Here is a 25,720-nt window from a genome sequence, read left to right as displayed (position 1 = left end):
TCGTTCTGGACGGCCTGGTATATTTCATTGTATAGTATAAGTGGTGTTTATTGTTCTGTTTATAACGCATTCTATTGTATTAGCGGTGTATGCAGAAATGTGGTATAAACTGACGGTTTTCTTGCAAAGAAATTTCAGTAGAAACATTTTTTTTCTATACGGTCCTGTTTTTGTAATAATTCTCCGAAACAATCCTTTTAAATGTTATTGTAACGCCTTGGTATTACGCACAGCAATGATAACTAGCTTGCTTAAAACATCGTGATTTTTGCATTGTGCCGTTATTTTGTGAACATCCGCATTATTATTAATTTTGTGTGATATGTTGAATGCAATTACCTGTGATATAAACGCATGTGTGTTGACATCAATACTCAGCATATCTGCCGCAGGTTATGAAATAATTTATGCAAGCTATGCTACACGTTGAAACACGTTTATTGGAGAGGTGTCAAGTATGCATACATAACTATTTCGTTTCGTCATGAGCGAAAATAATTATACAAGTAAGACGTCTGTGTATTAAAAGCATCCAACATATTATACCGGGTAACACGTAAATAACAAAACAAGCACATATTGCAACAACAAGCCATATAATTTCATATTTATTATATTACACAGTTTATAAACCTGGTAGCTTGGGTAAAGGTGAATCAAATAGTCCCAATCCAGGCTGTAAATACAAAAGTAGACCCATATAAAGTTTTCAAGACCGTACGTGCATTGCTACACCTGTGTAAGACTTTAACGGAAGTCACGACTTCTTAAACTATCCACCACAATCCTATTTGGACCACATCAAGGGGTTAGCAAAGAAATTTTTTTTTCACAACAGGGTCACCGAATAAAAGAATTTGGGTAGTCCTGCTACAAGTGTTTGACTAAAATACTTTTTTTTGTCTGTGTTCAAGAAACAGCGAACTAACAAATATATACTTGGAAAGTTGGTATATAGAGTAACTGTATAATATCAACAGTCATGCAAGGTTATAACATTTAAATTTTGCTAATTGTGAGAAAAATTCTCGGGCACAATAGTTTTTTTTAAAGAAATTGTAGTTAAGAACTATCTTCTTACTGCTGTAGATTAACTGAAAACGAACTTTATGTAATTTTTTCTCTTAACACTTACCGAATCTTCTTGCACACGTTTTTCAGTGTCACTGAAACAAAAAGCATGTTTATTTCGCTGAATTTGCAATTAAGGCTTTCATTGCGTAAATTTAAAAAAAAAATGTATTTATTTTCTCACATAAAAGTCGCAAAAGATCTCAAAGTGATTCGATTTTATTTGTTACACGAATTGCGATTTCAACAATATTTTAATCCTTTTAGGTCGAAACAGTGGCCATCTGTCTGCAGCTTATACACAATATTTTAATCATTTCATGTATTTCGGAAATCTACGCAAACATAATTACCCGTCCAATTTTGCTGAAACCGCCTTTAATTCTTCTTCCAGGTTTTTGATTTGTGTCTTCACCGTCACGAGTTTCATGTCCATTTTTTTTACTTGAATTTGTAACTGAAAAATACACGTGTGTGGTGTGCGGTTCGAAGGGGTTTTTAGAACAACTTGAATTGTGCTGGCCCATATTGCAGAAAATATATTCATGTTCACTTTTTCTAGGACTTTTCGGCAACAGCTTATACATTGTGAGTTGAATAAAACTTCACTTGTGCAATCCCACGCTTACCTTTCTACTTTCGGTCTCCGACCTAACAAAAAAAAACTTTTTTAAATTCGATGTGCATAACCTTTATGGCAAAACTAATTACGTTGATGTACTGGCGTCCTTTCCAGTTACTATTTGTTGTTTCAAATTGTCATTTTCCTTCTTTAGCTGCAAAAAAAATTTGAAGATGTTATTCGGTACTACTGCGGTATTACTGTTTATTTGGCAGAACTTATTTGTAGAAAATTTTGTGTCAAGGCCAACTATAATCATTTCACGTGGCCGTTTGCTTGCTGGTGCAATATTTCTACTGTTTATTTGCTGTCTAATGTTTTTCATTTACTTGTTCGATTTCATATTCAAGAAACCCATTTTCTATCTTCAGTTTTTCGATTTCGTCTTCAAGTTGTTTTACTTTGGACATCCAAGATTGTATTTGTCGTTTAAGGAATTCTTCCATTGTAATTGTTGCGACTATAATACTGCTCACTCAAATGTGCTCTCTTGCCAACGTCGTGCAATATATCACAAAATATTTGTTGTTTGATGCAGTTTCGTCAGTCCCCTGCATCTCGTCGTTTCCGTGTGTTTTAAAACGTCAATTGTGTGTGGCTATGATTACGTAGATCAAAAACAAAGACGGTTAAAAACAACACAGTATGATAATGAGAGCAGCGACAAAATTCGGCCGTACCCTTTTTAGGTTTTTTTTTTACAGACACTGACGGTGCATTTTAGCGAAATATACTTGTCTATAAGTCAACAAACTTATAAGCTCAGGAACATATCTCTTTCAAAAATGTGGTTTTAACTTAAGGGTAGAATGTACTGATCCTCTAACGTATTTCTCGGGACTTTTGCTTTACAAGCGTTGAAAATAGTCATCTTAATTTGGCATAGTCTAAAGGCAAAATTTGACAAAATTCTATGCGTATAATTGCTAAGTTTCACTTTGTTCCAGGAACATATTTCATTCGGATTGTTTGTCGACCCAAAAATAATATCTTATCATACTGTAGGCAGCATAATGGACAAATATATTGTAGACAACATAGATCAAGAAGTTTCAACAACAAAGAGGACGATTATGAATCTCAAACAACTGTTTCTGTTTATAAGGTTACGCTTAAACATTATATTGTTGTATTTTCTTTCATAGCAAACATAACGAAACGCATTGCGAAACAACACGACGCGGTTGAAGCTGCAACCTCTTCTCGCGCATAAATTCCATTTTATTGCTGGATACTAACCAATAAATCAAAACCAACAAGAAACTCTTTCAGCCATCACACGCAACAAAATGCCAAAGCGCACATATGTGATGTTAATAGAGTAAGCATACAGAGCAGTTAGCAGTGTGGCAAAAGTCCTTCATCACATTTCTCTCAATTCAGATAATGTGGTGTCATGTTCCTCCTTCAATGCGTCGTATCTCAAACCGGCTTGTTTCAGTTGCTCTATTGTCAAGTAAATAACATCATAGTTTACTATAGGCTTTTATTTTATTTGTACCAAGTAAGTGCACTTGTCACAGCACGGAAAATGCTGTAGATTAACATTCGTATAGCGCTGGTTCTTTAACATCTGATGACTTTTGCCGAAACAGTTTTATTAAAAAATTGTGGACCATTCATTAGACATCGCATACCATCGCTATAACTAGGCGCTAGAATGACTTTTCAATCGTGACTTAAAAGAGGCATAAATCTCATTGTATTTACCTTCCAATGCATCAGCCTGTGAACGTAGACTTGCATTTTCACGTTCCATATTCTGTAACTCACATTCAACCTGTAAGATATTGGATAAAAAAATTAGAATTTTGTTGATACGGCATCGGCAGCTGGTAATGCTACTGCATTGTCCTTATTGTTATACTTTTTTCCTATCTGAGGGTAACATATTTGAGGGAAAGACATGTTGACGAATGCGATTTTAAGTTTTACGCAAACTCACCTCTTTTACTCTCTCGCGAGCCTCGTCTCTATCGTCTGAAAACCAAAATACACTTACAAGTTTCCAGATTCAATTGACAAAATGCAGCGGTGTTTAATGTGTGTTTAATTCCTCTTAGATTATTATGCAATATTTGCAAGAATTGACGAAGCTTAGCCTACATCAGCGAAGTCGATTTTTCAAATTAAAAATCTGCTGACATATATTAGAGGCTTATTGCTTCACAATCTATACCAATTGTATTAATTTACTGTCGCAGAGAAATAGAAAATGCCCAACCGAGTGCTAGATTCATCTACAGTTATTGGACAAGTCTTACTAACAAGCAACAGACTTAGGTAACTCATATTGTAACAAACTAGCACCAGCAATTTTGACACTTTGGCAGTGATGTTAAAAAAAAGAGTAAAAACGAAGACAGTGAAACAGCTTCGATAGATCTTTCCCATTAACAAACAAAAAGACAGATTGTTATAAATTGGATTTTCACCTTCCAATTTCCCTTCCTGTTGTTTCAACTTTTCAACCTCTCGCTTTAAAGCGTCGTTATCCTCCTGCACCTTCACACATTTTAAAAGAAAACACATATTTACTCTTTATCTCTACATGGGTGCTCTATTCATTTCGCTATCGACGGCCAGGTGGCACTAAAAAGTAAAAATTTCTGCTGCTTCTGTACATCGTGCACAAATGCTGTGCGAGCGAGTGGCAATGCCGTTAAAGGCGCGTGACTCATATAACAACTACAAAACATGCTATCGGGGTTCTTGCCTAGGGTTGGAATCTCGATGCGGTAACAAAAAATAATTATGTGAAAATGTAGCAAGGACAGGTTTGTCAGTGCTTGGTATGCGGTAGGTTTACATGATAAACAACAAGTGGAACACATCCGTGACACTTTTCATGGGAGATAAGAAAGCTGACTATATTTGCTTAAAGTTGTCTGCGATAAAAAAGTCTTTGTCGGGATTTTCGTGGTTACATTACGAATATTGCTGGAAAATATACAGGCGATAGCAAACATTGGCAAAAAGTGAAATGACGATTGTGCTCCTAACAGAGCAAATACGCGTGCAAACCACTCAGCTATGTTATTTCATTCACCAGTTGACACAAAAAAGGCAATTCCGAAGTAGAATAACAGATCTACCTCTTGAATTTCTTTATCTTTGCATTTCACCTCTTCGGTCAGTTCATCAAGACGTATGTCTTTTTCATCAACCTGGTCCTTTAGAGTAGCGATCTTCTTTCGAACAGCTTCCATACCCAGTACTCAGTATGTATACCTACTCCCACTGTTTCCTGTATCTCAAAACGCAAATAACGAGTCTTGAGCCGTCGCCTTGTGTCAACAACGCGCAGTGATTTTAAATTTCTTACCCTACGTACACTGTTTAACGGTCGAATGGTTGACCGGGTGTGCATATAGGCGCAAAATTGGTAACGTTCACTTTGCCAAATTGCTACCTTCAACTCACATACTGTTGCGATACAATACAGGTGGGTAAACAATAGCTATAAGTGGAATATTTTGACGCATGAGTTTAAAATAGTATATTTATGTTTGGATTTTCAACCCTGTGTAGGCTGTGATTCAACTATCAGTGTATAGAAACACTTTCAAAATCTAGACCTTCGTTTAACTGTCTGCGAAAACCGTCTGATACTTCATGCGCTTGCACTGGAGTCATTTGGAAAATAAAACCACGTTAAGCTTGTACTTGTGCGTAATGGTGACTTGCAACTACAAAAAACATTACCTTTAACATTTTTTTGATGCATATTTCTCGCAAATAAATGCCATAATTAGGCCCAAATGTTCTGAACATCGACTGCCAAACTTTTCATTGCTTCTTCGCCCTTTCCTATACATTGCAAACATTGGAACAGAGTTGTGACTGATGTTAGTTCGTTGAGCGCAAAAGCCCACTCGAGACCGCCCATATTTGACCGTGGTAAGATTTCCTGTTTCATCGACGTCATTTATGCGCATCGCCTCTTGCTGCCAAAATCGTGTATTGAAAACATCAAAGCCCCCCAGTGCGATTCGTAATGGTACAAGGCGCCTTTAATTTCTTCGCTACAATGGAAAAGTTCACAGCAATTATTATGACCATTTTTCATCTATATTACAACACAAAACTACGTTGTCACTATAGTTACTGGCGGTAAAAATCACATATACAGGTATTCGAAATATTTGGGTAGATTTTTAAAACAAGTAGGTTTAAAGTGACTTTCGGCGCACTGGCAACAACGGAGGCAACATTTTCTTGACTTTTCTTATTCACAACTTCCAAGAACCTAATAGCAATATACACAAGTCTACGAAGTCACAAAACGCCAAAAGAAGCCCCAGTGTCCACGCATCTCCTGCTATATACAAACGCTCGAACGACTAAAATACCGCCTTCCATCGAAACAAGATTGCAAATCGTTCCCCGGCTTAAAAAGCTTTCTCGCGGGGGCGTTTAACCTCCCCTCGCAGCCCGCAGATCTCGCTCCATTGCGCGCCATCTACGTTAATTCATCGGCGTGCAATGGAGGCAGAAAGCCCACGAAAGAGCTGCGGTGTCTTCCGGTGTACAAGTGACCTATAGAGTTTGACAGACTCGTTTCCTGCGCTTCAATGAACGGTGTTGGACTGACTTGACACACAAACATGCGCGGTTGTTCTGTTAACCAACTTAGCATGGGTGTCGGCATTAAATACGTTGGCATTATGGCGAGTTCCAATTTTCAATCGGCATTTTTTCAAATCGGCATTTCTAAACCAATGGTTCTTAACCAGATTCCGGGGGTCTCTTTGTAAAGGCTCGATTTAGGTGTTCATAACAGTCTTACTTTATATGCGCAAACGAGCCATAATAATCAATGAGAGCCGCAGACAGGGTGTATACACGCACTGTTTCGACCTGCAAGGTCTTACTTTATATTTTACTTGTGACATAACTTAGTTGGCCAAAATAAAACAGTAATATAGTTTTTTTGCAGATTTGCAGTTTAATAAAGGATTATAACATTCGCCATAAAAATATAGATAGATGGTACTAATACCAAAAGCGAGCGATTACAATTACTGCAGGTTGGCTATGATACGGTTATGAGCATATAAGGTACACGTTCCATTCAACACAAATATCTATCCAGTCGAAAATGAAGTCATCTCATATCACTGTGGGTGATTTTGGATTTAATCATCTATGTATCATATTGTAAATTAAACTGGGGTTCGGAAAATGTTTGGGCATCAATTCTGGTTATGCATATGTGCAAAGATTAAGAATTACTGCGTTAAACCACTAAGAACAGTGTTTCTCAACTGACTAAGAGTCAACAGAGACCTATATCTCGAGGGGGCACAGGAATTTCCAAAATAATAGTACTTTCAGTGACGAAGTTCATTTAATGTTCTAGGTACAAGATGATTAAACTTTAAATAAATTCAAATTAATCGACCAGGAAGTCCACGGATCCAAACGAGTTGAGAAATTCATATTTTGGCGTCAAACGATCCATGAAAAACCCTGACTGTGGGGAACTTTCGCGAACCGTTCCGTATGAAGGATTGTCAACACTCGACGAAACAAATCATACATATTCGAGTGTATTGACTTAGGACCCGCCTGGGAATAACTTTTGTTTAAAGATCATTGTTGTTTATTATTTGTTCGTGCATTGTTAATCATAGTTTTCTAATTCTGCATGTTTTGTCTTTGTATGAGCGAGTTTTTGGGCTGTAGTCGGTAAACAAAAACCCATAATTTAGATATTGCCAATCAATTTGTTCCCTCCACCAACTGATAGTTATTACAATGAATTGTATTAAATCATTATGCGCACCAACGAAGCACTCTGTGTACCAGAAAAGCCCCGACGGGCGGCATGTTTTTCAAAATTTACAAACGATTTTTACGAAATCAATGCGAAGAATGGGCATGCATAGCAAGCACAATGACAACACGGTTAATGCAAGCCGAGCTAGCAAAAATTTTGAATGATATATCAGGCAGATGGGTGCTGAACGTTACTGTGTAGCAAATTGATAGGTCAGAGAGTAACTGCAGTCAATGGTGCACAAGAAGACTTATCGTGGTTGCTGTTAAGAATGTAACCTGTTCGAAATCGTTTTCCACAATTGTAAACAAAGTATCGCTAGTTAAACTTTCGTTAGGACGTGTGAAAAAAAAAACGATTTCTTGCTGGTTTTGAAATTAACAACACTAACAGACACAATAGCAAAATCACATACATACACACAAACATGCAACGATATATAGAAGTCATATTAACATACACTTTGTGGAAGGACATGAAACTTGTCGGGGCCGTGTCTCCGAGCGCTGTGGAAGCCACTCGCAATGACTGACGAAAAAATTGTATGCACAAGATACAGATAAACATACACAAGGTTATGATACATTACAAAAAGGCTTCTGTACATACAAAGCAGTCATATATATAAAAGAACCGTTCGAAGGCACAATGAAAATGAATCCAACAATTTTAACAATCGTAAGATAATCTGGACCCGGTAACTCAACAACGACATATATCGGTTTGTAACTATCCATTTGAGTCGGCTTTATCGTTTGAACGTTGCTTTTTCTGTCACAAGTCACGAGCTTTCTTTACTTATTCATCTACTGAGAGTTTACATGGAATTAAGTTCCTCCATTATTCTGTCATGATCTGCCTTGAGCTCTCTGAATTTCAATTCTTCCCGGTCCAATTGAGCTGTGGAAAAATACACGCTTTTTATGGTGTTTTGGGAAACTATAATCGTAAATACGTGACTCCGAACTCTATGTAGAACCAAAGGAGCCATATTAGCCATAAGTAAAAAGCCATTGTACGCTCCACCTTGTCGTCTCTATTGTTTAGTACCTAATTATGTGTACTTAATGGACCGTTCAACTACAAAGTGGAGTAAGTCCAGTACAACAGTCGCCAGTTACCAGTAGGTCAAAACAGTGTGTGTCATATATTGTGTGCGGCTCAACAAAACGCATCTTTATTGCTATTTCAAGCATCCCTTACGTGAAAAAGTTTCAACTGGTGTATCAATAAGGTGGGAAACAAAATATTAAGGCCGAAAATCTTGTGGGATTTCCAAGAAAAAAGCGCTTTCCTCACAGCTTTACTTTAAGCTACGTAAAACCTGTTTTAGGTAAATAAACGAAAAACCCACATTCTAATGCATCCACTTTTGCTGACAGAACGCCCACTTCCCGCTCAGCTACTTCTCGTCCTTCTTCGGCCTCGTGGCATCTGGATTTATAGCTTTCAAGATCGGCACTTGCTCTGTCCAGATCTCGCTCAAGCGTGTCAATCTGTGACGTGAAAAATAATTTGGATCAAAAACCAGAACATCGTGTTGAAGATAATTACGAAGCAAATAGTCGCTTAGAAAAAGGCTTTAAGAATGAAATTAGGTACATTACACAAGGTTCCTAATATTTAAAGGGAGCACTATCAAATATACTCCTATCAGTTACTACAAGTTAAAGATCTTTTTTTTAACTTTTAACATGGGAGATTCTCAATTCGTTTTATTAGAAAACTCGCAGGGTTAGCGGTGGATATTCGAAATCCAAATGTTCGTAATCAGTCTGACACGCCCCTATTACTTCATTAGGCTCATTACGAATCGAAACCTTATCAATATATCTGGCAAGATCAACAAAAATATGATCAAAGAAAATAACTTGGTTTGTTGTTACCTGACTTTTGCTGTAGTTCGTTGTATCAGTGTACGACCTACAGAAAGAAAATCAATGTGATGAAAACATTACGCATCGTTATTATGACGTAAAAGAAGTTTTATTTACGATTCCAACGTAGATTTTGTCCGTTCTGCATCATCAAGTCGGGACTCTGTTTTTTCCAGATCCTCACCCAGGGTTTGAATTTTGAATCCCAAACTTTTGTTTTGGTCCTCCAGCTAAAAAGGCCAGTATAAAGTTAAACTTATTGAACGTATACAGAACGAGGGTTTGTAAGATTTTAGTTGCAAGACACGCATCAGACAACACGCAGCAAGAATTCTTTACCAATATTTTATCGTATAAATGACATAGTGTGTATCTAGAAAATCTAAAGGGAAAACAATTAACTATGTGAGTATTTTATCATGTACAGTTTAAACGTGTTTTTTTGCGTGGGTCGTATGAATTTATTTCCACCTAATTGTAAAACGGCCTTTGGTGTGAAGATACGATGTATTCTCCTTGTCTTAGTGACAAAGAATTGTATCACACAAAAGTGGCAAAAACATGGATGCCTACCACTTGTTTCTCTGCTTTTTCCTCTTCCAGCTCCTTGCAGAGTTGGGAGATTTTGTCTTCTCTGTCTTCAATGTCGTTGCGCAAGTCTTGCATCTTCTTCTTTACCTTTTCCATTTTGACGGGGGTGAGAGGGGACTAGTGCAGATATTAAATCACAAACTGTTAGGTCCTAAGCTGTGCAAATCATGTAATATGTTAGGATGATTGTTCCAACGATGTGTTAGTTCAACATTCACACCAAACCGTATAGTTTTACCACAACACAAAATGACTCCATATTAGGTTAGGTACTAAAGCGCTTTGAATCAGTGTTTCAGAAAGCTTTCGTTTAATCCTCAGCTCCTATTAAAATTATATATACACGAAGGCAAGATAACCTAATATCGAACACTTTTACTTGGCGATATATTGTAACATACCGATCGTTAGAATACAACTTGCATAGGAGCTAATCCAGATACTGAATAACTCGCTCCTGTTATAGTGCAATGTTATTTTTGTTGATACAACTGTCCCTTTGGACAATAAACCGAAATAACAGCAACAACACAGCAAGGTTCGCAAGCGACTGCACTAAAATCGCTGTAAAAGTAACTTGCGCGAGAACGTGGTCAATACAGCCATTGAGTGCGTTTTAGAAATCGCCACCCCGGGGCATAACAAGTATGTAGTGAGCCGCTCTTTGCAGATAATAACCGCTCCGCCGTTGCACTAATGCCCGGTATCTCTACAACTCAAGACGTAAATCTAAGCCCACATCATTATATTAGTGTTATGCTCTATTGTATGTTAACACGGTTTCTGCGCTGAAGATTGAATCGCTCCCACGTGAAACGATGTTCGGTTCCACTGCAGTCATGTAACCAAAAACAGTATATGAGTAAACTTATTCGTACACTATGTGCCCAAGTTTTAGAGTTGTATCAACGTTCGGTGATTCCATTAAACCTGCCTTTTTCAGTTAACAAGTAAATTATTTTATCTTTATAACCTCATTCACTAGTAAAAAAAAATTTACATAAAAAAAGTTGTTCTGTACTTGTTTTTGCACGGGTTTGCATCAAACCCTTTGTCAGAAAAAATAACTCTGGTTATGGTTTTCAGTGGCAACCATCAAACTGAGGCGTTGCCTTTCATCACGCCCGACAGCGTACATACACGTTCTTGCGTTTATATAGAAACTGCTGCTGTTTTGTCTCTAAAGCTGCTATCGCTATATGAAAACGAACATATAGTTAAAATGTTCTAACGATAATAGTTCGTAAACGACCTTCATCAGCAGCAGCGAAAACACAATTGTGTGCGTGTTGATTCGAAACGCTACCAATAATACTGTAGTGAGTGAAGGTTGTACGAAAAAATAAAATGACGTTAAACACAGCAGGGCTTTGTTTGCGTTTGCCACCTAACCGTTAACTCCAGCAAGACTTCGGAAGTCAGCTTGGTGACGCATCGCACTATTTCACACCCAAGCGGATTTGGAATTACGTAGGCAAATATTCATCTGATTACAAACGCTAAATTCTATTTGACTTCCTATACACATTTTAGTCAACACAATGACTAACACATTCCTTTGAAACAAACATATTGCCAAAACGTTCAATAAACGGTTGTTCCTGCTAAAATCTGGCCAGTTTTGACCGGAAGTAGTTCGATTTTCAACATAATAATTCTTAGAACTTCACGTACCCCTCCCTAAACAACATAAACTCCGCAATCAGATTCTGGGTACTGTAAATACCTTATCTCAAATCGCAATAATTTCAAACTAAGTTAACTCTTAATTGTTAAATAACACTTTTCGATACTCGAATCAAATTCAATCCTTCACAACAATATTTACAACGTTTAAATATATCGTCAACTGTCCTATGAGGATTCCGCGAATTGTGCATTCTTCCCACCAGCATCAGGTCAGAATCTTCACAAGAAAAAAAAACCGTTTCGACCTTATTTCAAGGGTCCTTACCTCCTTATAATCTTACCAAGTGGGTCAATCGTCCCTAAAGTTTACCCAGCGTTTGGCAAAGGACGCGTAACTATTTTACACTAAGAGTAATGGCAAATATCACACCACAATGCAAGTAAACAGTCTGCGAGAGCAAAGAATTTCAAACCGTCACGCTCTATTTGCACAGAACAGTTCTCTCCAATCGCAAGCTTACCTGTCCGTTCGTCTCAGGTTACCAATGCAATGGTTTAAGGTCTTTGCTGCTATTTTGCTTTGTAGAAACAAAATAAGTTAGATAAGACAGATCGAATTACAGTTTCGTTTCTACTGTTACAAGATGTTTATAATACTCAAAATGTGCTTTTTTGTGCTTCTAAGGGTTTTACACGTAGCTGGAACTAAAGGATGGTATTTAAATAATAATTTGTAGATCAGTCTGTAATAAAACAAAAACCGCTACCAACCGTAAAAGCGTGAAAAACGCTAAACTTTCATTCCGACAAAACTTATGACGCTGGTTCCTACTAAAGATAACAATACAATTACATACGATACAGTATTTCAAAATCACTTTTAAATCCCATCTACTCATTACTGTTTGCCAACTTACAGCACAATTGTCGTTTTTATCGTTTCCTGCTGAAATCAAAATGCTGACAATCATTAACCTGAAGTAAGCTTGCGAGAAGCTCGTATTTGACCGAAAATAGTTCTTTTTAGTACAGTTTAAAATGGAATTCAAGCAGTCACAACAGTTGTCAAATAACGTCAAACAACCACAGAAATTTCGCCTTCATTCGCTAGGACTGGAAACTGGCAACTGCACGGGCACGCGCCAAACGAAATGTTGATGTGCCCAAAAACTTTAACCGAGCCGGTCCTGACGTCATCGCGGGGAAAGCGCCCTCACCGGCGCCGCACACCAAATATGGTGTTGCTCGAATTCTTGAGCGTCTACGCCGTCGACCAGACCCGGCGCTGTTCGTCTTGAGCGCATATTTCCTCGTAAAATATGCGCTTTTGGACATCGCCTCGGGTTCGCCCATTATCGCTATGAGCAGTATAAGTCTAAGTGTTCCGGATGTTAAACGTTTGCCGCAGTGCTTATGCTGCCTATGAGCTTATATGGCCTGACCCAACTTACGTCATACACACACTGTTTAGCCTTGGCCCCATGTAAGCTGATCGCAGGCGCAAAATCAAAGCGCCACCTTATGCAAATGTTAATGAACAACAAGCGAAACGAATCAAACCGTAAAACGGACCAACGCCCAGGCCAAAAGCAGCTGGAAATGAAAATCACGACATTGCAAGGGACATCCGGTCGTTCGTTCATTCATGCCATTTCAATGCGAGTGCAGAGCTGACATCTGAGTAAAGAAACAGAGAGGAAAACGAGCGCCCGCATTCCTAGCTCGAAGTACCCAAATTTACGATGCGTTTTATAGGTTCGTTCCTATTGTTACAATTTTATACGACTGCACTAAAGAAGTGCCTAATACTGCGTTTTTTACTTTTCACTCATCTCAACGCTTGTACGTTTTTCCAGCATTTTTTACTCAAAAGTTTTAAACGAAAGTTTACGCCATTCTTCCACAAACAAATAAAACACCTGGCTATTGCAACGTTATTACTGATGGTTAAATACAAGACCATGACAGGCGGGGATTAAGTAACATCTTTCTTCCAATTAGTCCGTCACTCCTGCTGATACAAGGCAACGGTATTTGGCCGTTCGGGCCCTCCTGCTGATTCGTTACAATAACACCACTCTCACAACAGGAATGTGACAATATTTGCTTTTGCATTTCAAGCCAAACCACCAAGGCCCATTCAACTGATGACGCAACGCAGTTGGGAGCTTTTCAAGTGCTCGATTTTGGAAGTGGGAACGTCACAGTTCAAAATCACTGTTCCTTGGAACAAAACAAAGTGTTCCTAACAGTTATTGCTCATAACCACACCCACGCAGTGTAATGAACATTCTTGCGGTATCGCATCACGTTTTACTCCAAAAACTGGGTTTATTATTTGTAGGACGCCGTTCGCTTTTATGGAGAGTTGTTGCAAAAACACGACACGGTGATCTGCGCTCTCCCATGTTGGTAAATTACCACAAACACGCCGAGTAAAAAGTATGTGTGGAAGCTTGGGTGCTTGTACAAACATTGGAGATAAGAAAAGCTATTGTACGCTGTCTGTAGAAATCAAAGCTGTACAGGCCTATACGCTTTATTGTGTTTAAAATGTCGTATTAAAATGGCTTTTTAACTAAAAAAAAACGGATTTCTGTAGCAAATAAAACATTCGTACGGTTCTGAATTCCGTTCCTTTTTTTTAACAGACAAAGAGTCATACAGCTACTCTTGAGACAGCACCTAATTACTCTTTACAGGTACACAGCAACGAAAACTTTATTACTGACAGCTTACTAAGCCACTCATCATCCAACTATTGCCCTGATTGTATGGCAATCAACAAGTCTCAATTGCTTTGCACTGCCCTCTCTTCGACGCCGGCAATATTTATGGCACCGGCGTCGGTTGAACAAGGCCGCGCCTATACTGTGACACAGACATCTCCGACTGCTTGGCAAACAACTTACTACCATTGACAGCGAGCGCCGTTGTGGTTGTACCAACGTGAACAAATACGCATAGCCCAATTGGTGTATTTGCTGTTTTCAAACATTGGTTTAAGACTTCGTAAGCAAATAGTGCACAGTACCACTGATTGTGTCAGAGACTCGCAAATCCTCATTATTATCAACAATTACCCCTTTTCGAACGAACTGAACAGGTTTTTTGTTACAGTGCGAAATGACGCAGGTTTTAGGTCACGGTTGGGTGCGCACGCTTTAAGCGATCACCTGTACCCTGCAGCGGAGCGTCGTGCTAAATTCCTTGTCCCGAAATTCCGCTGTTAATCGCGTCGAAGCTGTGCAGAGATTTGGGCTGTTACAAACCGCACCTACTAGGGTTACCCACTGCATTAACATAGGATCTGTACAAAAAACTTTGTTCAAGCGTTTCGGTGTCTCAATGCAACTGCCGTGTCAGAATAAAAAATCTTTAGCTACAGAAAACATGGTTGCAATAGGCAGGGACACACTTTTAGCCTGCTCAATTGTTCCTGTTTGGCTTTAATTAGATACCTACCTTAACTACTTACCAATATTTCTTTTATTCACGAACTTTAGTAATTTTTGGATCCAGTTGGATTTATGCTTTAGGTAATATTTAAAGAGCTATGATAATTTGAAGCTTATTGTCAACCTTTACAGAAAAGTCCTCAACAGACACCTCTTTGTCAAAATCGAATTTGTGGGTCAACAGCCTTTGCACATGTACCTCTGGCGCCACTTGGTGGTAAGAAAATCTACATGATACGGCCACATTCCAGAATGACGAGACAAACAAATAGGAAACCTTCATTTGATAACAGGTCATTAGCACATTTGTAGGACACTAAAACTTAAAACTCCAGTAGAACCAGATAAAGATTTTAAAATCAGTAACAATGATTCTAATCTTGGACCGTGAATCACAAAAACTGAAACTAGAACATTTATTGCATTTATATTTAGGTAGGCTAAAGTTACATACATCTTGCACCAACGTACTTATTATAGGTTATAACGAATACATGATGGAAGGATTATGTGAGTACGGTATAACAAGAGGTACACAGTTTTAACTGATACTGGTATGTTATCAGTTATATACATGTTATGTTGTAAAACACAACAGATTTCCTGCAACACTTTCCAACAAAAATCATAGACGGGTTTACATTTGACAAACAAAACAATAAACGTTTTTGTAATTTACAACATCACGGCACCAATGTAACACAATTATCAATGATTGCAAAACTTAAGTGTCCTGCCATGCAACGGTTGGACGGGCCTGAAATTGTCCATTATGCATTCATGGCACCCACCGGATGGATTAAAGGAAAGGGATCGAAAAGCTTCAATCTAAAAATTATGAAACAATATGCACCTGTTTTGTTAGATACAACCTCACTGACATATTTATTGCTATTGTGCTATGCAAAGGGCTGCGAAGCCTGTAAGCCAAATGATACTGTACAAATGTACTTACATGCTGTTTTGATATTGTGATTGGTTCGAGAAAATTTATCCACTGTACACACTCTTTCAGGGGGGGTGTGGTCAGAGAGCCACCATAGTGAACATATTGTTTGTCTGAGTGGAAGCAAATAAATTACAATCTTCACATTCAGTATCTTTACAAGCTTACAAAATACACATTACTCTGTGTAAATGTATGTGAGCTATTATTTTCCACTAAATGGCGCCATGCAAACTGCTGCTTTTCTACTGACCTTTAGGAAGCAGTGCAGCAACATCGATTCCGTTCTTTAGCTGGTATTGTTCACCCTTTAGCACATTTAAATTAAATCACCTCACCTGTGTCGCCCAAAATGGTGTGTTTAACTTTTTATTATAGCTTTACAATAACTATCGACTCTACTACAGCACACTTCGGTCATAAAAATGAATACCTCAGTTTTTACGTGGCTTATTGCATCTGCCACCAAGTCGTAAGCTTTGTTGTGATCTTCTCCAACCTGAAAAGGGCGAATATATATATAATATATATATATTTACAATAAGTAATTTTAAAATTTATTATAACATGGTGTGTACCTGCAAAAATACTCCTATGACACAAAGGCCATCTGCATGTTTGAGAGCCTCTTCAAAACTTTTGTATTTTTCATTTTTGTGCACCAAGTGGAGCTATCATTGAAAATGTTTGAACGTTTATGGAACACCAGATAACACAATTGTCATACAATACCTCAGCAGAGTATTGTTTCCCATTTAAAGTGTGTTCTGAGCCAAAGTGGTCCTTTGAACCCCAATGAAAGTGAAATTGCAGGAGCATGTAATCATTTTGCAGAGGTCCACCACTAAGAACTGGAAAACACAATTCACTGATCCGGATTATGTAAATATTATTTTACACAACAATACGTGATATGTAAGTAGAAGATAAACTACAATTCATTACTTACTGGAATTTGTGCTTTCACAGTTAAATGTCACAGAAAAGTTTTGGTTGACAACTGATTTTATGTCTGTGGTTTCATATGTGATTGAAAGCTTTGGAAAACTTTGTTTCTAAATACAAAATTATCATATAAGTTAAATTATGAAAACTGTTGCTTGGTGTCATTTGGGTACATCAAAAAATTAAATCTTACTTTGCAAATTGCCGTGTCATGCAGCACTAAATCGATCGGTGACTGATTTTTGCCAGAAGCAATGGGATAAAGTTGGTGCCAGTCATTGGGCTCTACAAAACAAGTCACAATTAGCTGAGCAACAAAGTGACGACAAAGATATAAGCTGTGACAAACATTTCAAAGCAATGCAACAATTTGTACAAAAACCTTTACTCTAAACACATACTTTCATACAGTGCTTTGATTGCTTTTGTTTGACTTGCAAACCTTGGTCTGCATGCGTTTGTATACCTGGCACTGCAAACACAAACACGCAAAAGTTGTCTGCAGCTCATAGTAATCTTTTGTTTATCAAAAAAACAATTTGCTCAATATACTGGAAGAATTAAAAAACATGTCTGTTTACAATAAAAACAAATACTTGATGTGACAGAAAACAGGGAGACAAGGTAGGTTTTTTATTCTTTCAGCAATATAGCTAATACTTATTTTCATAATGCTTTGTAACTAGTCTGACTTTGACACTTCACTAAGCAATGCCTTGTAATGTAAACAACAGCTTATAACACACTATACTTTGTCCAGCATTGTATACATTGCTGCTTGTGTGTCTTGAACGATCTTGCAACGTATGCGGTATACGTTGGCGCATACGTTGCCACCACTCATGTATGTGAAGATGTCCCTAACAGCAACAACAGTAGTTGAACTTAAAATTTTCTAATTTCCAGCATTTACGTAATTGCTGGCATTTGAAAACATGCACAAATATTTTCCCACGTGCTATATCACCTTTGCCCTGATGGTGTCGTATTTACTATTTAAACGGGGCCACGTGGTCTTACCTCGCGTACACTCTTTCTCGTTCCAACACAAAGGTAGCCCTTTTTTGTAACCTCTTGATGCTTCACTTACCACAAATGCCTTTGCCTTTCTTGTACGACCATTTGCGGTCCTTTCCCATTGATTTCGTCCTTCAACTTGGGCGCACACCACAGAATTACTGCTTGAAGCTTTACACAAAGCTTTGTCTGTCTCTATGTGCTGTTTTGTTGTGGTTTAAGTCTTAGGGAGACCTGGTGTCGAGAAAGGAAGTGGAAAAAGTTGTGCCCTTTTTGCTGTGACCCCGGGAAGTACCTAATATAGTGGCATGTGTGTTGATTTGATTAATTGTTGCGAAGTATTATGTTAGTCAGGCCAGGTATGTAGAAATTGAAACAAGATTTGCCAAATGTGATGCTATAACGTTGCAATAATTTAAACAAACATTAATAACATAAGTAGGGTATTATAGACTGTGAGGAGGTAATTCACCTGAACTATACTAAGGGTAAATAAAGGGTCATATAACCTTACCCATAAATAATCTAAAATACAATTCCAATGCCATTGCAAAATATGTTGCATAAAGTCCTTTTATTATGCTTTGTGTCGTCTTCAAGAATATTTATAAGCTCTGTTGATAAATCATTTTTAGCAGTATACACAATCTGGCGACATAACAATCACAATGCTGTTGAAATGGACAAGTGTTTTGGTAAAAGGCACTAAAGGTTACAACAGTACGAAAAGGCATTACGTTTTAGGACGTGACTATTGCTCATATCACCACATCAAGACAGTGGAATATCTTCGACGGAATGCAGTCTAGTGATGGCATATTTCAAGTTTTCGGTCATGCAGTTGCTGAACTGGACGCCAGTTGTCGACCAGTGGTTCCTCGGCTGCGCCTTTGGCGTTGTGGAAAAGGTTGCGAAACACTTGAATCTGGAATATAGACATATGTAAACGTATTTGTTCGTTTTGGTTTTCACGCTTTTCTTTAGGTATTTTCACTTCACTTTCACTCGCATGTTTTTCTTTGTTTATTTTTACACTCACATTTTCTTATATATTTGTTATTATTTCGCTGTTTTACTCGTTTTTATACACCCGAGCAGTCACGCTTGCGTGGCAAACGTGGGCAGTGTTGATTGGTTCAAGTGCTGGCGGCAGAAAGAATATGTAAAAAGCCAGACAGTTCTCTGGTAGTGGCTGGTTACAAACACTGTTTTTGTGGGAGATCGAATGAGATATTTGGTAATGAACGCTAGTGGTAGTGAAATGCCATAGTTGTGCGAGTTTTAGAACAACCGTTGTTTTATTCGCGCTTTTATCGTTTTATTCTTTCATACTTATTAGCATTTTTCTATTTTATTACAAAAATAACCACCTTGGTCGTGTGACTCCAGGCCTCTGCGATAGACCGTTAGTGCAGAGTAGCTTGGCATTAACCAAGTATGGAAGACAAACTAATTTCGGTTACACATAAACGTAATTTTGCGAATCGCCAATTCGTAGGCGGGGCTATTTTGCAAAACTGTTGATAAAATACCAGACCAATACCTAATACGTGATTTAAAATTTAGAGTCATAGGGTATATTTGTACACATTGTGCCGAAAATCTAAATAATGTCTACTAGCTAATTTTGGCGAAGGTCTAGGTTATAACCATATTGCCTTAAGATTATAAAGCATGTTGTGGCGCGCAGAATCAGCATGATAGTTGCATTTTTTGAAATCTGGATTAGAGCTAAATAGAATTTAAATTTTTCTTCTGTGTCGTGGCTTTTCACACAAGTTTTACCTGAGCCTCCGAAATATGCACTGAAGTGGTCATGCTGATCCAGTAAACACATTCGTTCAAAGTTGGAGTCGTCAGTGAACCAAGATAGTGGATGTAAGTCTTATCTGAAATTCAACACAATATGCCCACACATGCTTTCTGATTTTGTCAGTGAAACAACGTTTGTAACCGTGCATACACGCGTGTCACCATGGACCATTTAGAAACAGTAAAAGTAAAATGGTCACAATTAATTGTATCATATTTTTATTAAAAAGAAGGCCTTGTAGATGTGTTTAACCGATAAAAACGCAACATGCTGTGGACCGTGTAAATGTTGAAGAGTTTAATTATTCCTAAATGTATTGCTTTTGGACCGAGCTTACGTTGAACAAAATGAATAACTGTTATGAATGCATCTGTCTCTTGTAACTTTAACTGCATGCTGTTTACTAATTTATTGGCACTTGGACGAGGATTACCGCATCTCAAAAATTCGTGTAATATTTTTTTGTTCAAGTATACTCAAAGCATTTTGTTGCTGACGCTGCCAGACAAATTAACGTTTAATTAACTCTAAAAGCTCATCTGACCCAAAACTCTTTATTAGTCTTGACGTTTCTGTCGATATCCCTCGCGCAGTCTCGATGAAGGTCCGTTGGATGCAAACGAAACGTCAAGCATAATGAAGCGGATTTTGGAAGAAACACTATCTGAGTTAGTTTGTACTTAAAGCATACTCACTGTTTGGCAGCAAGCTCATAAGATCGATTCCTCCGCTCACTTTTGCTCTGTCACCCTGTGTTTTTCAAATTGTTAATTGTCAAATTTGACCGAAGTGTTTCTTGTCAAACTTACGCTGTTTGGAATTTGCTTCATCACGTTTGTCACGCTGTCGTAGGCGGGGTTGGCACCTTGCACCTGTAGAAAGCACAAAATTGTGACGAAGTTACAGTTTTAACACATTATACTATTTTGTCAACCTTTAACAAATGGAAATTTTGTCAGATTACTGTTATGTATAATGAATCTCAAATACATCATATTTCACATAGTGTAGTAATTGCATGATGGATTTTAACGGCGCAGGCAAAGTCCAATCATTCTGCCGAATCTGGTATCTGAATATTCAAAAACTTCATAAATTTAAAACTTATTCAATAGAAGGAATCCAGGTTGATATTCTAATTCGCTCCGGCACATCCTGAACGCCACTGACTTGAATTTTATAGAAATCGTACAGAGCGCCCCATTACTTCACAAGAATTGCATTGGACGCAATCGCTTCCGATTGTTTCGAAGAGTGATTTTTTACCATACACTGTTACGGAGTGGATAATTGGGTAGATTCACGTCACAATCACCTCCTTAATTATTACCTTACGTAGTCGCAGACTAAAAAAGTTGTGACTATTTTTATTTCAAATGCTTTTGTTTGGTTTGTTGAATAGGATACGAATCATCGCCCCTATGTGATTGCAAGGAAGCATGGTATCCTGACGCTTTTTGTCCACAGCATTGTGAAAGAACGCCAAGAGTGGATGCATTTTGTCTTTGTTCAATAGAACTTCAGATCCACCGGAATGGGACTGAAGCATAAGAGGAAACGTACAGCATGGGTGGAAATAGACCTACTTTGGACTGTTAGTATGGCGTTTCTATAAGCTTATATATTCGTGTTTGTGGATAATGTAGTTTTCGTGCACGTTTAATTAAACTCATCATTTTTACTTGCGTATAACGCCTATAATTGCTTGTTCTAGGACTAATTTATTTGTAACATTAGATTTGTTATTCTCACGTCAAGAAATACGCCAATCACGCTTAGTCCGTCCTGATGCTTGATAGCTTCCTCAAATGACGAATATTTCATGTTCTGATGGACCAAATGCAACTGCGAAAAAGTAAAGTAATTAGACGTGGTCGTCACAAACATGAACCGCCTCGCAAAGAATTGCCCCCTTTGCACAACAACAGTAAGCAAGGGACCGACAACTATAGTTGGCCTGCGTGCCAAACCTGTTATAGGTTTCAGCGGACCGTAGTATTTTTTCTGGTAACATTTACGCAAACTCCGGTTTATAGTGTTGTTAAACCTTGCGAATTTGGGTGATTTTATTCAGATGGGTGAACAATAGTTGTTCAAAATGTTTGTTCTTGTAATGAATTGTATAATAGCTCAGGCGTTTGCACCATATTCATATTATCTCCTTTTGCACCATGACATCACAGCACCGCTGCAGGCCGGATGATTTTGCTGGTGGGCCGTGGGTTCCGCCCCGGCGTAAAAGGTCACTCAGTATTATATTGTGTTTAGCTTAGGGCTGTGGTTCGCAACCAGTGACACGCGTACCATTAGTGGTACTGTTACATATTTTTATCGCCATACCTCATCGACCGTGAATACGCACATATTTAACCTCCCCTTGTTTTTGCATTAAATTGTGTTTTACGGTGTTTGTTGTATGCGTTTTGATGTATCATTATGTTTTAAACTTCGGCTAGGGACCAAATAAGTTGGTACGCAAATAACACTAAAAAAATACATAAGGTGGTACGCCATGACAAAAACGTCCAGAACCATTGGCTTGGGACGTTAGTCTGTAACTGACCGTTAATGGTGCATAAAAGGTTGGTCTACCTCGGCTGCAAACTGTTTTCCGTCCAATGTGTGTTCAGAACCCTTCGTGTTTTCGGAACCCCAGTGGAAGTGGAATTGTAGCAGTTTGTACTCACCTGTGAGTGGTCCACCGCTTAGAGCTGGGGAAAATAGAAAAACAAGGAATTTAAGCAATCTTTCGCTAATTTAAACTTACATTTTGATAACATTTGACTTTAGAGTTTAGCCGAAAAAAAACCTAAACTCAGCCGGAAAAAAATATTCATATTTGACAAAAGCACAGATGAACAGACTTGTTTAGGGGAGATGCGCCTAATGCGTTACGAACTTGATTGTCCTCCGGTAAGGTGGAACGTCACCGAATGTCCGTTGTTGGTTGCTGACGTCACTTCCGCCGATACGTAGCTCATGCTAAGTTTTGGGCGTTCAGTTTTCTGCATACAAATATGCAAAATCCATCAACACGAACCACAGAAAGGATAATAAACGGGCAGGCAAATACAGTGTTTGTCTTAGTTAGACTATCATGCACTGGTCGAATATTAATCATAGTATATCAACAGTCAAAACGCATAGAAGTCGTGATTGTAGAACGTACCAAACACAGCATGAAACATTACTGCAAATAGGCACGGCTTAAATTAAAAATGTAAAGTGCGGCGGCAATATTGCGGAACGCGACAAACAACTAATTTGAAACGTAGAATTACCAAATTGTCACGCATAGTCTTTACATTTCAACTGTTGGCACTTAAGCATATCATTTTGTTTGGGACTTACCACAGCCAAGGAAGTACGTAAGTCGATTGGCGATTGGAACTTTCCATCGGCGGCAATAGGGAAAAGACTGGACCAGCTGCTTGGAGCTTAATACATATCAAGTTTTTAGAGGTCTGTCATACACTGCCCGCAACTAGCGGTAAATGCTGTAACGTTAACGTATAATGTCAACCTTGTAATATACAGAACCACTTTTTTAATTATACGGAATATTTTTAGTCATATTGGACAAGAATTCTATTAGAACTTTCACTTACGACAATCGGACTTGTTGTAACCCCATTTCGCCATGGCAGAATTGCTTCAGTTAAGTGCTCGTACCTAAAGCTACAATCTGGAGGCTAAACAAATGATACACAAGTCAAAACATATGCCAAAATAGTCTCTCGCATTGTTTGGAAGAAATCAAACATTTAAAACTCATCATTGTCCCCAAAATCAAAACCTAAGACAATACTGATAACCTTGACTTTGAATGTCACTGTTATTAGACAACCAGACAAACCACCTAACAGCTGCAAGGACGAAACGGACCCAGACCTTCGCTTTTATGTCTAACTCAGTGAATAGCATTTCCTGCAGTTATATTCTTTCGTTTCAAGGGATTTCCTCATTGCCTTTGAGTTTGTGTAACAAATATTCTCGGTCGTAATAACTGTTTGATATCATACTTGATAAACGTAATAACTTTTGCGATGTTGTTATTGTGGATTTGGAAGATGGTCTGAATAAAATAAAATATTACAAACGCTTTCCGCAATTAAAAGATTGCATTTACGGTTTTGGAAAATTAATAAGAATTTATTAATTCGTCTGCAACATCGCAAAGGAACAGCCAGACTCTAATAGCTGTAGCCTGCCCAAAACGTTACTTGATTTCGACTTTCACTGCGACCTAACTATATCGTTGAACTGCATGAAAGCAACCACTTCCTTCTTCTAGACCGGCATGGTGCTGTCAATATATGTCAAAACGCATAGCATGTCAGTTAACTCATTTCCATACATCCATAAAACACTAATCACAATCCCTGCGGCTAGTTAGTGTCAAGCGTCCTTCCCAAAAGACCTTCGTCATGGTCCTACACAAAGCCGCTGGTGCGAAACAGACAAGCTTTTATTACACCGTGTTAAAGATTATCAGCACTATTGTTTACTGTCACCGGCCTGTAAGAACGCGCAGGCCTTTGTGGGAGTTTATCCAAGCGTTAAATCGGCAAGAGTTGATTAAACTACGTTGCTGAACGGTGACTAGAGTATATTGCTACAGAATACACTTAACATATCACTTGAATTGAGCGCTGTGGCAAACTCTGTATGAAGCGAGAGGTTCCACAAGTGCTGATTATATACTGCTGTGTTTTACCGCAAATGAGGAAGCGCATATTTAACCACAGCACGCAGTAATTATCCCGGTTGCCAAGTTCCCATGATTCGAAGGTTCTGCCAACATTCCACTTTTATTGTCTCGGAGGACGTTTGTTGACCACAACCGGCGAAACGACCTTGCACAGCACGCATTGTTGTAAATCAATTGCGTCGCTGGCGTAGGAGGTCAGTAAAGCTGTCGCCGATGTAACGATCGCGCCAAATAATTACCTTGCAGCTTGTGCTGCCATGACACGTCAAAAACTAGATATTTGTTATTAAGCAAATGAACTTGTATGCAAACAGTTTGAAACAATTTGAAAACCATACTATTGGTCAGGTTATGCTTGATAATTCTTGGTTGTTCAGAACATGCTTAAATATGCTGTTGCTTTCCAGAACCAGAAATAGCAATACCAAATACGGTCAGTTTCCAATACAGTAATATATCATACCAGAAGCTATTTACAGCTTGTCTCATCGAAATCCGATGCCAAAATAAACGTCATGAACCCACGAGCGTAAATTACCACAGTAATTTACAGCCATGCAACGGAAAACAGAAGCAGAGCACTAGGCAACACCAATTAGCAAACACATCTCCACTGCAAGTGTGTACACGGTAATCGACCTTCAAAGTAACGAAGGTTAATGCTGGTTAACCGCATCGTTATAACGGTAAATTTCATGTACAGGTTTTTATGACGTCAATATCAATGGCGCGTCTGGGTAAAGTCTGTTCTATTTGATAGCAAACACTTGGTTTTACTATATTATAGTATGCTACAGACCTTACCATCAACTGTTAGCGTAGTTTCATGATATAATTGTTCGTTGTTTATGAACTTTTGCTGCATACTTAAAACAAGGCAACAAAATATCCAAGCATACAGTTATTTTATTGGCTATGTTACACTAATTCGGGCAGCAGTTGACGTATTGCTGAATACTAAACTCCAAATTTATCAGTCTGCCGTGTTAATCCAGCATTTATGGTGCTGCGTGAAGTAATGCAGTTTCACGTACCAGATACAACTATACCTTGTTTGCTCTGCTCTGTTTGCATAACAAGATAAAATGTCCGCCGAACTCCAGAAAATGCCTGTGCTGAACTTTTAATGAACTTTGCGGACGTAGTACTGACAAATAGTTTTATTGCAAACGCCCAGCTTCTCTTGCTAATTAAAGGAGTAACTGTTACAGTGCTGCAGTGCATATGTCAAAAACTTTTATCTTGTCTCACACACTTA

General features: G+C 38.3%; 5 protein-coding genes across 7 annotated transcripts; all 5 read right to left on the bottom strand.

Annotated features, from left to right (window-relative positions):
• Positions 1–625: 625 nt before the first annotated feature.
• On the bottom strand, positions 626–2,139 carry LOC145909344 (uncharacterized). Its single transcript, XM_082996736.1, has 6 exons — positions 2,023–2,139; positions 1,783–1,847; positions 1,701–1,722; positions 1,425–1,528; positions 1,136–1,166; positions 626–676 (listed from the first exon to the last, which is right to left on the bottom strand). Exons 1-6 carry the CDS (start codon positions 2,137–2,139, stop codon positions 626–628), a joined length of 390 nt encoding a protein of 129 aa, XP_082852862.1.
• A 754-nt stretch (positions 2,140–2,893) lies between these two features.
• Positions 2,894–4,966, bottom strand: LOC145908984 (uncharacterized). Its single transcript, XM_082996300.1, has 5 exons — positions 4,789–4,966; positions 4,129–4,198; positions 3,639–3,673; positions 3,404–3,473; positions 2,894–3,139 (listed from the first exon to the last, which is right to left on the bottom strand). Exons 1-5 carry the CDS (start codon positions 4,900–4,902, stop codon positions 3,057–3,059), a joined length of 372 nt encoding a protein of 123 aa, XP_082852426.1. The 5' UTR covers positions 4,903–4,966; the 3' UTR covers positions 2,894–3,056.
• A 2,473-nt stretch (positions 4,967–7,439) lies between these two features.
• LOC145908620 (uncharacterized) lies at positions 7,440–10,095 on the bottom strand. Its single transcript, XM_082995937.1, has 5 exons — positions 9,926–10,095; positions 9,470–9,582; positions 9,362–9,398; positions 8,830–8,971; positions 7,440–8,375 (listed from the first exon to the last, which is right to left on the bottom strand). The coding sequence occupies exons 1-5, from the start codon at positions 10,037–10,039 to the stop codon at positions 8,293–8,295; spliced, it is 489 nt and encodes a 162-aa protein (XP_082852063.1). The 5' UTR covers positions 10,040–10,095; the 3' UTR covers positions 7,440–8,292.
• A 5,325-nt stretch (positions 10,096–15,420) lies between these two features.
• On the bottom strand, positions 15,421–18,333 carry LOC145908121 (carbonic anhydrase 2-like). Of its 3 annotated transcripts, XM_082995313.1 has the most exons (10): positions 18,012–18,333; positions 17,323–17,393; positions 17,115–17,206; positions 16,926–17,031; positions 16,709–16,827; positions 16,555–16,647; positions 16,410–16,475; positions 16,230–16,284; positions 15,986–16,089; positions 15,421–15,858 (listed from the first exon to the last, which is right to left on the bottom strand). In XM_082995313.1, the coding sequence occupies exons 1-10, from the start codon at positions 18,041–18,043 to the stop codon at positions 15,739–15,741; spliced, it is 858 nt and encodes a 285-aa protein (XP_082851439.1). In that variant the 5' UTR covers positions 18,044–18,333; the 3' UTR covers positions 15,421–15,738. The 3 variants fall into 3 exon arrangements, with proteins under 3 accessions (XP_082851439.1, XP_082851440.1, XP_082851438.1); XM_082995314.1 differs by lacking the exon at positions 17,323–17,393; XM_082995312.1 differs by lacking the exon at positions 18,012–18,333 and having other exon boundaries at positions 17,323–17,700.
• Positions 18,334–18,505: 172 nt separating this feature from the next.
• Positions 18,506–23,445, bottom strand: LOC145908122 (carbonic anhydrase 2-like). Its single transcript, XM_082995315.1, has 9 exons — positions 23,360–23,445; positions 23,103–23,188; positions 22,651–22,756; positions 22,344–22,462; positions 21,504–21,596; positions 20,561–20,623; positions 20,447–20,501; positions 19,724–19,827; positions 18,506–18,863 (listed from the first exon to the last, which is right to left on the bottom strand). Exons 1-9 carry the CDS (start codon positions 23,391–23,393, stop codon positions 18,744–18,746), a joined length of 780 nt encoding a protein of 259 aa, XP_082851441.1. The 5' UTR covers positions 23,394–23,445; the 3' UTR covers positions 18,506–18,743.
• Between the last annotated feature and the right edge of the window lie 2,275 nt (positions 23,446–25,720).

This window comes from Ascidia mentula, chromosome 7 (genome assembly GCF_947561715.1).
Source record: "Ascidia mentula chromosome 7, kaAscMent1.1, whole genome shotgun sequence".
NCBI lineage: Eukaryota > Metazoa > Chordata > Ascidiacea > Phlebobranchia > Ascidiidae > Ascidia > Ascidia mentula.
This window is presented reverse-complemented; position numbering and strand designations above follow the sequence as displayed.

Coding starts and splice junctions, on each gene's coding strand:
- LOC145909344 (XM_082996736.1), bottom strand. CDS start 2,139: ATGGAAGAATTCCTTAAACGACAAATACAATCTTGGATGTCCAAAGTA. Junction 1,723..1,782: donor AAGGACGCCAGTACATCAAC/GTAATTAGTTTT, acceptor TTTTTTTGTTAG/GTCGGAGACCGAAAGTAGAA. Junction 1,529..1,700: donor CGGAGACCGAAAGTAGAAAG/GTAAGCGTGGGA, acceptor TGTATTTTTCAG/TTACAAATTCAAGTAAAAAA.
- LOC145908620 (XM_082995937.1), bottom strand. CDS start 10,039: ATGGAAAAGGTAAAGAAGAAGATGCAAGACTTGCGCAACGACATTGAA. Junction 9,583..9,925: donor AAAAAGCAGAGAAACAAGTG/GTAGGCATCCAT, acceptor TGGCCTTTTTAG/CTGGAGGACCAAAACAAAAG. Junction 9,399..9,469: donor ACAAAATCTACGTTGGAATC/GTAAATAAAACT, acceptor TTCTTTCTGTAG/GTCGTACACTGATACAACGA.
- LOC145908984 (XM_082996300.1), bottom strand. CDS start 4,902: ATGGAAGCTGTTCGAAAGAAGATCGCTACTCTAAAGGACCAGGTTGAT. Junction 3,674..4,128: donor ACAGGAAGGGAAATTGGAAG/GTGAAAATCCAA, acceptor TTTGGTTTTCAG/ACGATAGAGACGAGGCTCGC. Junction 3,474..3,638: donor CTCGCGAGAGAGTAAAAGAG/GTGAGTTTGCGT, acceptor AATATCTTACAG/GTTGAATGTGAGTTACAGAA.
- LOC145908122 (XM_082995315.1), bottom strand. CDS start 23,393: ATGGCGAAATGGGGTTACAACAAGTCCGATTGTC. Junction 22,463..22,650: donor CCTTACCGGAGGACAATCAA/GTTCGTAACGCA, acceptor TATTTTCCCCAG/CTCTAAGCGGTGGACCACTC. Junction 20,624..21,503: donor TGATTGGCGTATTTCTTGAC/GTGAGAATAACA, acceptor TGCTTTCTACAG/GTGCAAGGTGCCAACCCCGC.
- LOC145908121 (XM_082995312.1), bottom strand. CDS start 17,431: ATGAGCTGCAGACAACTTTTGCGTGTTTGTGTTTGCAGTGCCAGGTAT. Junction 17,207..17,322: donor AATCAAAGCACTGTATGAAA/GTATGTGTTTAG, acceptor CTTGTTTTGTAG/AGCCCAATGACTGGCACCAA. Junction 15,859..15,985: donor TCACAATATCAAAACAGCAT/GTAAGTACATTT, acceptor CATAATTTTTAG/ATTGAAGCTTTTCGATCCCT.